Raw genomic sequence first — 16,522 nt, 5'->3', positions numbered from 1 at the left:
AACTTCTAAATTTAGTCTAAATGTAATATTTAGTCTTCTAAATATTAAAGTTAAAGGGTTTTAACATTTTCCTCTCACTATACATTATAAAGTGGCTGTTCGCAAAGGGAAATTTGAACTGAACTGACTGAATCACTGAATCGACACACTAATCGGTTATTTACCAAACAACGCATGCGCAGTTTGTATGAAACGCTGACGAGCGAATGGATCTTAGAAAATGACTTGTCCACAAACATTTGTCGATTTAGTGTTAACTGTTTTGCCTACACACTTAAAGCAGTTGTAAATTAGGGTCGGGCACGAAAAAAACCGTTTAATTTAGTCAGTACAGAAAAAAATATATAGCAAATGCCACATTTTATGCTATGGATTGTGCCTTGATTATGCCTTGGTCCCTAAACCACACTTTTGCTTCCGCAGCATAAGCTACGTAATTTAAAGACACCACTCTGTTTGATGCAGGTACGTACATAATTTACACATCCTTTACACATATAACCGGACACTTTATTAGGGACACATGTTCGCAAATATCTAATCAGAACCTTTTAAATTAATATTTGGAAGACAGTTTGATTGTTTGTTTTAAAGTTACTGTCAAAGTCAGACATTGTGAATCCACTACACTACAGTATCTTCGTCAAACAATTCAGGACTGCAGGACCTTTCAAAAATAACAGAAACATCAGAATGGGAGAAAGGTAATATAACGTTAAGTGAATTTGAACGGGAAAATGAAAGGCCTGTTTCTATTTGTCACTCATTTGGTGCAATAATTTGGCCAAAACCATGCACGACTTTAGCATCTTAATCATCATTTAACATCATTCATCATTGCTAATTAATTGCTAAAAGAATACCTTTTTTGTACTTCAGATCGTTTAGAATACCATATGATGATGACTAACTGATCTATTTTCCTCTTTTACTTTTTCCTAGAATGGGTGGGTTTAAAGATGCATATCAAGATGTTCAACCAGTAACCCTTCGAATTGCAGAAGAAAATGTCACTTCAAGTCTCTATTGCAGCTCAGCCGAGGGCATTGAAGCTCATGTGTCCACTTTAGTGGAAGCTTTCTTAGTTGAAGTGTACCGATGTAGAGTCTGTCAATTTACCAGCAACCAAAAAGCCAATATAAGCCATCATGTCATGGAAAGACATGATCCAGTGTCCCCATGCCCCCATCTGCCATGTCTGGAGAAAGAGGATGAGGAGAGTTTGGGTGTAGGATTGAGGGTTGTTGATGAAGATGAGGTCGACCATAACAGCTCTCCATACGACCTAGAGAGCGACCTCCATTCTGGCTCAAAAAGCAACGAGGATCAGATGGACATGGAGCGTATGTCTTTCCTCCTCCCGATGTACAGCATGTTTCAAAACATCAGCCCACGGTCATGTGACATTGGCCTGGGCTCCAACTCTGATGGCAACTTGCATGTGGCACAAACTTGTGAGGTGACTATAAAGATTCCTGCTATGTTAAAGAGATAATCCATCAAAAAATGAAAATTCTGTCATAATTGAATCGCCTTCATGTTGTTCCAAAACTGTGTGATGGACTTTCTTCTATGGAACATAAAATAAGATTTTTTAAGAATATACAGTTTCAGTTCAATTGGAACCAAAACTGTTTGGTTTTACCAACATTCTTCAAAATATCTCATACAGGTTTGGAGCAAGAAGTAAATGATGACAGAATTCACATTTTAGGGTGGACTATTTCTGTAATTTAGTTTGAAATATTAGAGAATTTACATGTAAACTTTTGTTTTATGAAGGTGAGCACACTCTTTGAAGAGGGTAGGCATGATGTGGACAGTGAGGAGGAACCTGTGTTTCAGCTAGAGGATACTGGCACAGATCTGTCTGTTCCTTTGAACAGTGGAATGGACACTGAAGTTCAGGATGAGGAAATGGCCCAGTCGGCTCATCTCATGACTCTTGGGTTGTGCAGAATCTCAAGCACTAAGTGTCCACCTCAGTCTGAAAATTCAACAAAAAGCCTATCCCATCCAGAAGGTGAGCAGGATGCTGAAATCCAAAAGCCGTCTGAGGAGGAGGATGGCGGATTGGCCTGTATCCTCTGCCAGACAGTTGCATCCAGTCGTAGCATGCTAGAGGTGCAACTAAAATGCCATAGTGGAGACCAAGGCTTTAGATGCCCTCGCTGCGGTTGCGAATCAGAAGAATGGGTTGATATGAAGCAACACTGGAGGGGACATGGAAAAAGAAAAGGCTCAAAAAGGCATAAATGTAGTGTTTGCCCCAGGACATTTAGGAGAGCTGATTCTTGTGAAGCACATGAAGAAAGGCATAATCAGCGGCATCACTGTCGATCTGAGTCTGGAGGGCTGGTGCAGTGTTCTCTGTGCCTGGAATGGTGTCACTCAGGGAAGGAGTGGGAAATACACCAACAATGTCATTTTCAAGAAGGATTTAAATGCTTACACTGTGATTTCAAAGGTACAAATTATTTACTGTTGCTATGCAGGTGTGACAAGCTATAGGTTGGATTGCACATTTTGAAAGACTTGACCCCAATACAAGAATTGTATGTTTTGAAATAACTAGTGTCTCTGCTGAACTGATGGGCTAGATTTACCCTAAAACTTGGTTGTGATCCAAAGCGTAATCACAATAGCAATGTTTTTTCTGTTTAACATTTATTTTGTCCAGAACCGTAACATTCAGTTAGAAATTTCTTTTAAATTCAATATTGGATAAAGTATTTTTTCGTCTCAGACACCGAAAATCATAAACTTTAAAATGTTTAATAATTTGAAACATTTCATTGTTATTTTCTTTGTCTTGCTCTGTATTTCTGTTGAGTTTTGCTGTTTCTTATCTGTTTTGTTGTTGGTTTTTTTTGTTTAGAGAAGTCATGGAAGAAAACCCTGAAGCATATTCACACTCAACACAAACAGGCTGATCAAGAAAAACAGATTGCTCACAGTATGTAAGTATCTTGTGTTATCATCGGATAGAAATAAAAATGTATGAAATAATAATCTCATCCTTAATCTTTGTTAAAAATATTAACCTCATCCTTAATATTTATTAAATTAATGGGAAAAAAATCATACAAAATCATTGGTTAACAAGAGTGGGAACATTTGGCTCTTGAAACTTCTGGAACCCTGAAATTTACAGAAACGATGAGTGTCCATAGATTTAATATTCAAAAATGATTGTGGACAACAGGGGTCTCGGAGTCAAAAAGGTTGAGAACCACTGCTTTAAAGTTTAATTGGTGAGATTGTCAGAATGCTGAATCCAACTTCTTTGCCTGTACTCAGAGAAAACCAGCAACTTAACTCATCCACCAAATACCCAGAATGCCTCAGAGGAATGAAGCCAGAGTCATGGTCCCAGGTTAGGAAGAAGAGGTTGAAAAACATGGTTGCGGTAAGGGAAAAGCGCAAAGAAGGAGGAAAGGACAGAGTGGTTCACCTGAATGGTGAGACATCTGTTGGACTCGCTGTTTCCAGACGGAAAGAGTTCTGCTGCAACCTCTGTGACAAGTACGAGAATCATTTCTTTCCTTGCTATATTATCTTGACAAAGAGACTGTTATTGAAGTATAGAATCTTAATGTGGTCATATATTACAGTACATGGCATGCACTACTCTTTAAAGGAGTGTTATTATATGATAAATGGAAGGAAGGTTAAAAAGCAGCATTTATTTGAAATGGAATCCTTTTGTAAAATTATAAATGTCACTTTTGCTGAATAAAATTATGAATAAAATTTTACTGGCCCCAAACATTATATGTCAGGATAAATTATTATTTTATCTAGAATAATCATGTTTAGCATGCCTTTACTTTACGATAACTTTTGATTGTCAGTTTTCTATCATTTACCTCTGTCTATCTCTGTACAGGAAGTTTTCTACCAAGTTGACCATGCGGCGTCACATGGGCATTCATCAAGGAGATAAGCCATTTAAGTGCCCACACTGCCACTACTGCACTCGTCTCAAAGCCTCACTCAAACAGCACCTCCGCGTCCACACAGGTGCAGTTTCAAGCACATTGTAGATGTCATCTTTTAATATTAAACACATTTTTTTTTATTTTTATAAATCTTTATCATTCATCTTGTCCACCTCCTTTATTATACCTGGTTACTAAACAGAAATGATAATTATAGAGCCAGGCCATTAAATGACTTTCCCACGCTACTTTAATAGAAGGAGCAAATATATGGATAAAGACGGCTCATGGTGACATGTAGAGATTTAAAGCTTAATGGAATTCCTTTCAAAAGACTGGTTCTCAGAGAACAGTTGCCATGACATTGCACTGCCTGAGAGTAAGAATTCCAGTGAATTGTTTTTCTTTTTGCTTTAGGTGAGAAGCCATACAAGTGTTCGCAGTGTTCCTATGCTTCCATTGACAAAAGCTCTCTGCGTCGACACTCAAGGACGCACACACAAGAAAAGCCTTACTGCTGCCAGTACTGTCCATACAGCAGGTACATGCACTCGCCTGTCATAAAGTCGACAGACTACTCTTGTTTCATACTACGTCGGTCTCTGGCTAAGAAATGTCCTCTGCGTTTTGGTTCAGCATCCAGAAGAAGAGCTTAGACCTCCATTCACGGCGTCATCACACAGGAGAGTCATTCCCTTGTCACCTGTGCCAGTATTCCACACCAGACCGCCAGCTGCTGGTGCGACACATGAGGAAACATCACAGTGCCGAACAAACCGCCGCACTGGGGCAGAGGAACAACTCTGGTTCTGGCTCCCAAACCGCACCTTCTCAAAGAGCTCGGACATCCAAGTGATATTTATGATTTGTAAATAAAATGTATTTTATATATATATATATATATATATATATATTTATTTCCTTTGCCTTGTGAGTTTTCTCTTTCCAGTCAGTTATTTTATAATGACAAAGCAAAGTATTGTTTTCTTATGCAAACAAGTAAATCAGTAAATTCCATTTACCATTGAAATTGGAATATTATGTTGATCAGTAACTAAAGTCACAGTTTGATACATTTGGTGGAATATAGGTGACTTGACTATAATTTACTTTATTTCATTGGGTGGTTAATTATAGCTTAAAATAGTAATAATTTAATAAAATAGTAAGCGATTAAAGGGTTGACCAATGCCATGATACAGCAAGTGTAATACTGCGCCTAAAACTACAAGCAAATCCCACTACCAATCCAATAGAAACTGGATTATCCCACCTGTTGCTCAGTGCACTATCAGCCAAATTTCACGTTAACAGAAGACTACTAAGCTTTAGGCGTTTTTAAATGTTTGTTTTAATTAAGGGATAGATTTAGGGATAGATACATTTGTAACATTTACTTTGTGTAAAAGTAGTTTACTTTTAATTACCTTTTTTTTTCACCATCACCTCGAGCTCAACTCTTTGCATTATGCAAACGAACAGCGCCACTACGCGGCGGCAACCAATGAGATTGACGTTAGTGACCTGCCGCTTGATACAATTGGATACTGCGACAGAAAATGTACGCCCACTAACACCCGACAGAAATAACAGCCTCGATGACCTTTAACGGTTTTAGTCGGTGTGTGAACTTGAGAAATTCATGATTTTGGATGGGAATTCACAGTGACTGCACACAAATAGGGCGTTTAGAGCTCACAATCTGCAGGCGAAGAGGAAAGCGGAGGAGTTTGTAGTTTGTACAACTTGTGTCATAAGATTTGTGTATCCCACGATTTGCTTTCTAGTTCTAGTTTTCTTTTGATTTTGAAGCGGATGAATCTTCTCTTTACTTGTTTCTTTTTATCAAATTTAATTTAGAGGTTTTTATTTAATGTGTTTATGACACTAATCAGTTATGGCAGGTGTTGATACGGATTTCTTGCCTCACCTGAGGGTAAATGACTGCTGGGTCGTCGGGCTCGACCGCTTCGCTGTTGGTCCTGCTGGAGAAGAAGACGAGTTTTTCGAGATTAGGACTGAATGGTCTGAAAAAAGCATAACATATCTGCGAAGGCGATATCACGATTTAGTGAAACTTGTTAAGAATTTGAGCAAATCATTTCCAGACGACAGAGGACGTTTGTTGATGCTTGATGGTATGACATTTAACAGTTATGTGCATTTATGACATTTGAAATAAGTGGCCATTTAATTGATTGGAGACTTGTGTTCATGTTTTTTTTCAGCACTACAGAGGATAAAGGAAGCAGAAGAAAATAATAATGTTGAAACCAGGTTGGATGAAGTCGAAAAATTATTGAGAAATATAATCAAAATGCCACAAAAGGTGACTCTAGAGACTAGCATGCACCCTCTGTCGATAATTAAATCAAATTAATAATTTTATTTAATTAACAAAAGTTCAATAATTATGCATGTAATTTACTTTACAGTTCTCTCAGTCTGAGGCAGTTCTTACATTTTTTAAGACCTCACCTGTTGACTACACCTTGAAAACCATGTATGAACCGACCCAGCCTTTCAACAAAAGTCCTGTCACTGTAGCTGGTTTGTATTTATGAATTCTCCTGTTTTCTTAAACTTACAGAGAACTGTTTTTGGATTTTAAACAAGTTTTTTAGCTAATATAATATGATGCTTGTCTACAGATGTCAGAAGAGCCAATGGGTTTTGTTTGGCCAATACAGAAACAGTTATTTTTGATGCGTATTTACTAGCAGAAGGAGCAGCAGCAGAGCCATATTCAAAGTAAATTTCTGACACATTCTAATAGTCACTCTTCTATGTCTTATATTGATATATTGCTCATGTGAGTTATCAAAATCATGTATGTTTTGTTTCGTCACATCCAGTTCTGAGATATGGAACAGAACGAGAATTCAAAATGGAATCCGATGTGTCAAGGAAACTGTACACAAACCTGGAAAGGGCTTCATGACTCCTGGTACCAATGAAAGGAAAGATACAGACCATCAACCTAAAAAATCACAAATTACCACTAGCAACTTGACCTACCTCCACCAACAAGCCAGTGAGACAGACATCCTTGAATGACATAATGCACTTGACTGTGTAATTACATCTTTCTATTTTTGAAAATCTACAGATATTGGCATTTTTAAAGTTTTGTCTTATAAAGTTTTTTTTTTTTAAATAAAATAATACACTTCTAAATGATTTGCAAAGATTTATAAAACAAATAATTATAAGATTTATATGATTCATATTTTTATGTTAAGATGAACTGTAATATTAATAAAAAAAGTTAAGCAGGTCTGATTAATGTTTTTTCTTCTTCTCTGTGTTCATTTTTATGGCATTTACAAATCATATAAAACGTTTAGTTGATTGCTTTAATAGTTCAATTATGGTGACTGAAGGTTGTTTTAATATGTATACACACACACAACCTATATCCTTAGGTTGATTACACTATATATCCAAAAAGTATGCTGATACACCACACTTATATTCATGTTGAGCATTTAATATCAAAACCTTTGGCATTAATGGTTTTCACTCTCCTTGTTAGTCATCAAACATGTTTTTGGGGATATGCTCACAATCTGATGTCAGTGTCCGATAATGAATAATGGGACCGTTGCAGTCCAGTTTGTTCCACAGGAGTTCAATAGGGTTCAAGTCTGAACGTTTGTCTAGGCCTGTCAAGTTCTTCAGTAAAGCATTAATTTATGGGCCTTGCTTTGTGCCCAAAGGATATGGAAGGCATTTTCATGTTGTAAGACAAAAAAGCCCTCTTGTCACAAATTTAGAAACGCATTCAAGAATGCTATTGCATTTTAGATTTTTGTTCTCAGGAATTAAAGGGCCTAGCCAAATAGTTTGCCCATTAATTTAAAACGGCAAATTTTTCAAAGTAGAGCTGTGTTATAGTACTAAGGGTACAATATTTTTGATTCACTCAAACACAATTAAGGTCAAAATAAACTTTATTCAGTTTTAATAATGACTACTGGGATAAATACATTCTGTTTTTTTTTCTTTTCTCAAGTAGGTCAAGTCCCTCCCTATCCTGAAACAGACTGAAGGCTAGTATAGGCTGATCATTATTTAGCTGGAACATGGAGAATCCTTTCAGACCACATTCAGGTCAGTGAGCAGTTCTCTTGATGAGGGATGTTAATCAGTCCTTATTGAAAATGTCATTGTGCTCCACTTTCACATTGCATAGATTGATCTGACTCACTGCATCCACTCAGACAATCCATACACTCTTAGTTTTGGGTCAAAAAGAGTTGTTTCCATCAACATCTGGCCTAAAGTACTACTCTAAACAACAAACAAAGGAAGCATTTTGTAGTTAATTCGTTCTAAAAATCAAAACAGCTCTACATTTCTTCCTGGTGACCTCTTTACTCTCTTACATGCTTGTCCAACTCACTGCTGGGGTGCTTGCCAATATTTCAAATGATTACACATTCAAACTTCGAATGATATTACATAAATAGGGCCATTCATGTGAAAGGGGACATCTTCCTCTGTGTCATTGCCATTTATAATCAAACATGGTATTAGAAAACAAAGCATATGAAAAGTCTACACACAATGTTCTCTCAACTCTCAATATATATATATATATATATACTTAGTATACTTAGTTGTAATATACATCTTTTGTTGTGCACTCTACATTAATTTAAAATGTTGTATTATTGTAAAATGGGTATCATATTCAATCTTATATGTGTATGCTTTTTCATTGGAATGGACTTAGAGCTGCATTTCTTACATGAAAGTGCTATACAAATACTTTTATAATATATTATTGTTGTGTTATATAATATTATTTCAATTGGTTTGATAATTGAATATGATTCATAAATTGTTAATGCTCTAATATATATTTTACTTTAATTTCAGATACATAAGGCAGTATTATCTTATAATGGGTAAATCTGACAATAAAGCAAAATAGGCCGGAAATAGTTCAATATGATTTTAACAAGGTCAACATTTTGAGTGTTTTTGTTTGCCATTCACAATGGCCAAGTGACCATTACACTTTGACCATTATAACAGGCCAAGTTGTGAACTACTTACTGATCAATAATCACTTGGTGGTGCATTGATTAGGATATAAAAAGCTAATGTAGGGAGCCACCATTCACAGGCTGACGCAAAGAGGAGAACAGCACTGTTTATTTAAAACAAGAATGTGAATTTTCTTTCAATTATTTGAACAGAATTTCCTTCAGTTTTGTATAAAAATAAATTTAGGATTCGGAGACATCAAGCCAGACATCATGAGCCATCACTCTTCATGGAGAGGGCATCATTGTGCCCCTGGAGACAACAACTGCACTGCAGGCTTTAAGGAGTCCTTAGGCAGCAGGAACTACAAGTTACTCCATGTGCCTATCCATGGGCCGACCCACAGCCACCACCATGGGCCTCCACACACATTTCCCACCGTGGATGTTCCTGATCATGCACACTACATCATCGGCACTGTCATCCTAATAATTGGCATCACCGGAGTGATTGGAAACACACTGGTGATCTACGTGTTCTGCCGGAGCCGTACTCTTCGCACTGCAGGGAACATGTTTGTGGTGAACCTGGCTGTGGCTGATTTCTTCATGTCCCTTACTCAGTCGCCCATGTTCTTTGTAGCCAGCCTGCACAGGCGCTGGATCTTTGGCGAGCGCATTTGTGAGCTCTATGCCTTTTGCGGTGCCCTTTTTGGGATCTGTTCCATGATGACTTTGACTGCTATTGCTGCTGATCGTTGCCTAGCCATAACTCAACCTCTTGCCTTGGTGGGCAACGTTAGCCGACGCAAAGCAGGCGTGGTGTTGGCCGTTGTGTGGCTCTACTCCCTGGGCTGGAGCCTTCCGCCTTTCTTTGGCTGGAGCGCTTATGTTCCAGAGGGTCTTCAGACTTCCTGTTCTTGGGACTATATGACCTTCACTCCATCAGTTCGAGCATACACCATCTTCCTCTTCATTTTTGTGTTCTTCATCCCACTATGCATTATCGGCAGCTGCTACTTTGGAATCTTCCAAGCCATCCGAGCAATGGGAAAGGAAATTAGAGAGTTGGACTGTGGAGAAACGCAGAAGGTGTATGAACGCATGCAGAACGAATGGAAGATGGCGAAAGTAGCCCTCCTGGTCATTTTGCTTTTTGTAATATCCTGGTCCCCCTACTCTGTGGTGGCCCTCACCGCCACGGCTGGCTATTCCCATCTCCTGACCCCCTACATGAATTCAGTGCCCGCTGTGATTGCCAAGGCCTCAGCCATCCATAATCCCATCATCTACGCAATTACGCATCCAAAGTATCGGGCGGCTATTGCCCGTTACATTCCAATACTCCGCACCATCTTACGTGTGAAAGAGAAGGAGCTCCGTTCCTCTTTTAGTTCCGGCAGCGTTAGTTCCCGTCGTCCGACCCTCTCCAGCCAGTGCTCCCTGGGAGTTAGCATCGGCAATGCAGCACGAGCTAACGGCCGCTGGGGAAAGACACGCTTGTCTTCTGCTTCAGATAGTGATTCTTGCTGGACTGAGAGTGAGGCTGATGGTTCAAGCGTCAGTTCCCTGACGTTTGGTCGTCGCGTGTCCACCGAGATCTCTACAGATACTGTCATTCTTTCACCAGGGTCAAGTATTAGCACCGCCAGTGGGCAGAAATCAGAGAAGACACACAAAGTTGTAAGTGCACCGGTGCCGTCAATTACTTTTGAAACGGATGCAGCAGATGAGTCTCTGTCTGATGGAAAGGCTTTGCTCCTCGGAGGGAACTAAGGGAATGACAAAGCTCTGCACGGTACTAGTAACTTTAGTAGCTTTGACCAATTATTTTTTATTTAGAATAGATGTCCTTATTTATTTGCATGTCTTGAACAACCCTTGTCTTGTTAGTTTTGTGAACTTTGTTTTTGAAATGAAATGGTTTCCAGGTTATATGTGAATTTAGAAAATGTATTTGAATAATGAAACCAGAATAATAACCATCTTGTTTTTTGTCTGGTGTGATCAAGATATTGTGGCGTGTAGTGTAAGTAAATGTATGTGAATATAATGTTTACAGAAATCACACTAACACACTAACTTTCCACTGTAAACTCATGTTTATGTATGTACATAGGTCTACATTTACATATGTATTATGTCTGGCTATATGATGAAATGCAACTAGAGATCAGGGCCTTTTCTGTATCTCAGATCAGCCTGTGAATGCAGAGTCGCCGAGACTCAGCATTCATTTCATAATGTCGAGTAAATGATTTTCCTCTTTGTTCTAGAACATCTGATGGTTTGCATTGTTTATCTTTCAATTGATTATGAAATTGTAATAATACATTTACCTGACATAATAAATTGTTATATTTGATTATTCAAACAGACTTTGACTTTATTTTCATTAGAGTTAAAAGGAATAGTCAAACATTCAGGTAGATTTAATGATGCACAGATATCATTGAAAAACCTTTTTATTTATGGAGTCAGATGAAATAACGAGTTAATACACAAGATAAAATGTATTGCATTTAATTAAAAATCCCTTTGCCATGAGAAAAGATGGAACATGCGTGAGACCTTTACCTCTAATCGAATACCGCCATTGAATTAGACGGCCTTACAACATTCTAATGTTGTTTGATTCTAATTGTATTTCAAAGAGCAGTGAAGCCACAATACAACAAATTCAGAAAAATGTGGTGGCCTGCTTTATACCATAGACTGTAAAACAATATTTATACCTAGGGTCAATACTATAACTTACTATAACAATAAAAATATATATATAAAAAATACAACAATTAAAAATTCCTATTAAAAGAGTCTTAGGATCTCCCAAAATGGAACTTGAGGTTGTACCAGAGAATGTCTAATTGAATGTCTAATCCGTTAGACGGGCTCTGGTTGTACCATAGACTGTAAAAAAATAGGGTTGTACATTCATTGAACATTCCTAAACCTGCTCTAAAAATGAAGGCACTTCAAGCATACTTAAAATGTATGAATTGCATTTCATTAGAAACAAAGATTTTTTTCTCAGAACTAATTATAAACATATCATATTATTTTTAAACAGCATGTACATATTTTAATATAAAAGTGAATAAAAATAGCAAATAAAAGTGATGTTTTCATGTAATTTTTATTATTCATTCTTAACTATTAATCTTTTGGTAAAACGGTTTGCTTGAAATGTTACTTTTATTTTGAATTTTTGACTCTGACTTATGAATTGTGAACCGGATGTTGTATGAAACAATGACACGCTGATGTTGCCGGCTTCACTCGTTATCTTCAATCGCCTCATCGCCTCTGTATGTGACTGTCCGTTCCGCCGCACGAGAGCTGGGAAACGCGACACTCATTTGAAGCGAATTAATGGCAGACAGAAGATTTAGAAAATAACTATCAATATGGGGGATGATGGTATAGACTACAACATAGTTTTTCCAGAGGCACTGATCTCAGGTAAGTGTTGTTCTGAGGCTGACAGCAGCACTGGGTTGTTTGTTTGTTTGATTCATTCTTTGTTGATCTGTTAAGTCTATTCAGCGCAAATGCATGTAGCTAAACCTGCAACCTGCGTTTACAACCGTATAGGAGAAAATTAGAGAGTTTTAATAAGAATAGGGCATTCGTCAACCACTAGTGTGTATCATTGGATCCGTGTTGTATGGATACGTTATTCTTGTGTTGACAGAGAAACACTGGCGCGGATCAAAGGAACCAGTTGTTATTCTCCTTGGCTGGGCAGGCAGCAGAGACAAACATCTCGCCAAATACAGCTCCATTTATAACGAACAGGTGACACATTTCCCTAAAGGCCTTGAAAACATGTATATGTTGGCGTTTCTTTAATAATGGGCACTTTTGGCCCTGTCAAGTTAAAAATAAAAACACACTTTAGATAGTTTGTTTACTAACATACATGCACCAGTGTTTTTTTATTTATTTATTTTTTTTTTTATCAGAAATGTTCCTAGTCACAAACATTTCTATTATTCACAATGTTATTTTCACAACATCTGATTATGATGTATAGTCTTTAAAACCATTCTGTGCATACCCATATATATATATATATATATATATATATATATATATATAATTGGTTTGCATTTAAAGGCTGGAAAGGATGCACAATTTGTCTTATTTACTATCAAGCTTGATAACTTGCATAACCTTTCAGATCTTTTTATTAAATGTATAATAGTAAAAAAAGGAAATCTATAAATATTTTTTACACAATATAATTGAATGTTTCGTTTTCTTAGATAGGTCTAATTTATTTTTCATTTATTTATTTATTTTTTTAATCTAAAGCATTTGAAAAAAAATGCTTTAGTTTTAATGTGACCTTTATATAAAATCCAAGTTTTTGACCTTTATATAAAAAATAGAAAATCATTGGAGACCGTTTAAATTTGAAGTTACACCCATGTATAATGTTCTTACAACAGCTTCTCATTTCTTTGCAGGGATGTGTGACTCTACGCTACACAGCTCCTTTGAAGACTGTTTTTATTTCTGAACCGTTGGGCTACAAGGAACTAAGAAGCACTGCACACAAATTACTTGAACTTCTGTATGACTACGAGGTGGAGAACAACCCAATTTTCTTCCATGTGTTCAGCAATGGGGGGTTCATGCTGTACCGCTACATGGTCGAGTTATTGCTTAGTCACAAGCAGTTCAGCACTCTGCATGTGGTGGGCACAGTTGTGGACAGTGCACCGGGCAGCCAAAATATTATAGGGGCGCTCAGAGCGCTCAAAACCACTTTAGGGCCTAAAGTCAATGTGCTACTGCAGTACTTCCTCCTGGCACTGTTTGCTGTGGCGGTTTTCCTTCTCAGGATTGTTTTGTATCCTGTGACCAAGTACTTTCACAAGAACCAATATGATGCCATGACGGACCACCCAGCGCCCTGGCCTCAGATGTACCTCTATTCCAGAGCAGACCGGGTGATCAGGTACAGGGATGTGGAGAAGATGGTTAAAGTGTTGCGGGAGAAAGGGTTGACGGTTGAAAGTTTTGATTTCATCACCCCTGCCCATGTGAGCCTGTACAGAGACTGTCCAGAGGACTATTCCAACAGGTGCAGGACGTTCCTGACCTGCTGCATGACGACTTCTGAGGAGACCCTGCTGAAAAAGCGAATCCAAGTGCATCACTGATTATACAGTTTTTGATTGTCTGTATAATATACACACTGTAAATTTATATGTGCCAATCCTATTTGTGAAATAAAAGCACTGTTGTTTAATAAATTAAACAAACTGATCTTAAGCCGTACATGAAGTTTAACAGGGTTAAATTTGTATCCCAAATCTCTGATGTATTTGTCTTATGCTGTGAATTAAATTGTAATTTAGGGAGTTATTGATTTGTCATATAATTGAGACTTTTAGACATTGTGAATGAGTAAATTTGTGTATTTACTATTTAGACATTGTGAATGAATAATGTATTAATGTATTTGACTAATGTGCCTTCCTTAAATAAAAGCTTCTGTTAACTAACCTTGATTAATGTCAACCTTTTCAAATGGAAGTTTGTGGTACTGGTAAGGTTGTGCAGACTAATCTTGCAAGTTTGTCAAATAATTCTTCAAACAATTTTAGAAAATATAGATTTATCTCATTTGAATCCCAAAAGTAAGACTGATTACTGTTGCCTAATTGCTGGCTGTGGCCAGTTTACTACACTGTTTGGAATAGTCTTACAAGTTAGTAATTTAATGCTTTTCTCTAAGACTGGAGTAAAAAGGACGGATTAGGTTAGCTGCTGGTTGCTTGGTCAGACTAGTTTGACACAATCGACACAGACTAAGTTTAAAGCAACTGGTCCTTGCTGGTCTGGCTCTTAAAGGAGTAGTTTACTTTTAACGTTCATCAAAATGAACAAATCTTTTCCCCGAGTCAACTCGTTCATTTCGTTTGTTGAATGAACCAAATGACACGGAAAAAGATTCATTCATTTTGATAAACTAGTTCGAACAGGAGAGTCACAAACGCGCATCACAGAACAGAGCAAGGTGGCCATTTGAGCTTATAAAACTTAAACTTTTTATTTTTATTTTTAAATGAGCGATCGTTTCGCTTGATAAGACCCTTATTCATTGTCTGGAATCGTTTGAAGCCCTTTGAACAGTTTGCAGTTTGCACTGAAACTGTCTTTTGGACCTTGAACCATTTGATTCCCATTGAAGTCCATTATATGGAGAAAAATCCTGGAATGTTTTCATTAAAAACCTTAATTTCTTTTCGACTTAAGAAAGAATGACATGGATATCTTGGATGACATGGGGTGAGTAAATTATCAGCAACATTTTTTAAAAAGTGTACTACTCCTTTAAGATTGTGTCTTAAACAGCAACTGGCCACATATAAGCGAAAGCATAGAGCGAAAGTAACACAATTTTAAAGGTTTATTGTGATTATATATTTGTGATGGGAAAATGAGACTTTAAAAATGCAAATCAATTGTATCACTTGAAATTGCAAATAATTGCATTGTAAATACAATGAAAATGCAGCAAAAACTATTCAATGAGGAAATCTGGTTTGATTAAAATGTTTTTCATATTTAAAAAAAAAAAAAAAAACATCAATCATGCACAAACAAAATCTTACTTCTATGATTTTTTTTGTTGTTTTTGTATTCATATTGTGAATTTGTCCATTATTTAACCAGATTCTTTGGCTCAGCTGGATGGAATTGTGTCATCACGTGCCCACATAGTTCATACGCTATCCGATTCCTACAGTATACCAGAAGATTTTCAAGTGTGCAATACGTTCAGGCTACACTCAAATTTGTCATAGAGATATATTTCACTCCAGGCAGGTAAAATTGGCCTTTGTCAGTCTTGACAGTCAGCCGGTTTGTGATCAGGGGGGCTTCAAATTGGTCAGGCAGAGGTTCTCATGGCATGTCTCCGACTGTCACGTCTGACATTTCAGAGCGAGTCACTGGCATTTGTCTCTCTGGAAAAACCGTCTGTGGCACTTCATATATCATTTCACGCCACTGATAGGAAAGAGAGGAGTTATTTATCTGTTTAGACAGATGAACGAACTGCTTTCTGTCTGGTTGGTCAAGCTACTTGCGTTGCTTATATGCTTCCTTGAAAAAGTTAAATGGTTACGAATGACTGAATGATTTAACCAATTTCAATCAAATAATAGCCTAGTTAATAGGTTTAGTCTTATCTTAACTAGTGATTTTCTATTTTAAATGATTTTTCTGATTATTTGTATCAAAACAGTGGGCAAATGTAGCCTTTTAGTTGAAGGACATGCTTTTCTTTTGCCTTTTTTGCTTTGAGCCAAGTTCATTGGTAATGGTAACAGTTGTGTCTGTATTGAGCTATAGCACACTCGTTTCAGTAGAGGTCAGCATTTCTCCATGATTCACCTGCTGTGCTTTTAACAAAGCCACCTTATCTTCGTTCCTTTTCCTTTGAGTGTTTTGTGTTGACCACTGCCCTTTTTTCACTGACCCAGTTGTTTCGAGGTTCAAACCATAGGCTACTTTCTATTATGCGGTGATGCACGTCTATGCCAATTAAGCACAAGACGTAAACTGAGC

At 37.3% G+C, this 16,522-nt stretch overlaps 4 protein-coding genes across 8 annotated transcripts; all 4 read left to right on the top strand.

Annotated features, from left to right (window-relative positions):
- The first annotated feature begins 170 nt into the window (after positions 1-170).
- On the top strand, positions 171-4,858 carry LOC120482938 (uncharacterized). 5 transcript variants are annotated; one of them, XM_089131208.1, is made up of 9 exons: positions 172-465; positions 657-704; positions 943-1,459; positions 1,783-2,467; positions 2,879-2,960; positions 3,301-3,525; positions 3,890-4,023; positions 4,359-4,482; positions 4,578-4,858. In XM_089131208.1, the coding sequence occupies exons 2-9, from the start codon at positions 694-696 to the stop codon at positions 4,795-4,797; spliced, it is 1,998 nt and encodes a 665-aa protein (XP_088987334.1). In that variant the 5' UTR covers positions 172-465; positions 657-693; the 3' UTR covers positions 4,798-4,858. The 5 variants fall into 5 exon arrangements, with proteins under 5 accessions (XP_088987335.1, XP_088987334.1, XP_088987332.1 ...); XM_089131206.1 differs by having other exon boundaries at positions 636-704; XM_039677698.2 differs by having other exon boundaries at positions 595-704.
- A 140-nt stretch (positions 4,859-4,998) lies between these two features.
- pxdc1a (PX domain containing 1a) lies at positions 4,999-7,218 on the top strand. Its single transcript, XM_039677699.2, has 5 exons — positions 4,999-6,079; positions 6,170-6,270; positions 6,377-6,491; positions 6,593-6,692; positions 6,797-7,218. The coding sequence occupies exons 1-5, from the start codon at positions 5,839-5,841 to the stop codon at positions 6,996-6,998; spliced, it is 759 nt and encodes a 252-aa protein (XP_039533633.1). The 5' UTR covers positions 4,999-5,838; the 3' UTR covers positions 6,999-7,218.
- Positions 7,219-7,674: 456 nt separating this feature from the next.
- Positions 7,675-11,318, top strand: opn4.1 (opsin 4.1). The gene has a single exon (XM_039675689.2). The coding sequence runs from the start codon at positions 9,209-9,211 to the stop codon at positions 10,709-10,711; it is 1,503 nt and encodes a 500-aa protein (XP_039531623.2). The 5' UTR covers positions 7,675-9,208; the 3' UTR covers positions 10,712-11,318.
- Positions 11,319-12,199: 881 nt separating this feature from the next.
- On the top strand, positions 12,200-14,457 carry tmem53 (transmembrane protein 53). Its single transcript, XM_039675425.2, has 3 exons — positions 12,200-12,397; positions 12,630-12,733; positions 13,408-14,457. The coding sequence occupies exons 1-3, from the start codon at positions 12,343-12,345 to the stop codon at positions 14,104-14,106; spliced, it is 858 nt and encodes a 285-aa protein (XP_039531359.2). The 5' UTR covers positions 12,200-12,342; the 3' UTR covers positions 14,107-14,457.
- The last annotated feature ends 2,065 nt before the right edge of the window (positions 14,458-16,522 follow it).

This window comes from Pimephales promelas, chromosome 5, assembly GCF_988280905.1.
Source record: "Pimephales promelas chromosome 5, fPimPro1.hap1.1, whole genome shotgun sequence".
NCBI classification, from domain to species: Eukaryota; Metazoa; Chordata; class Actinopteri; order Cypriniformes; family Leuciscidae; genus Pimephales; species Pimephales promelas.
This window is presented reverse-complemented; position numbering and strand designations above follow the sequence as displayed.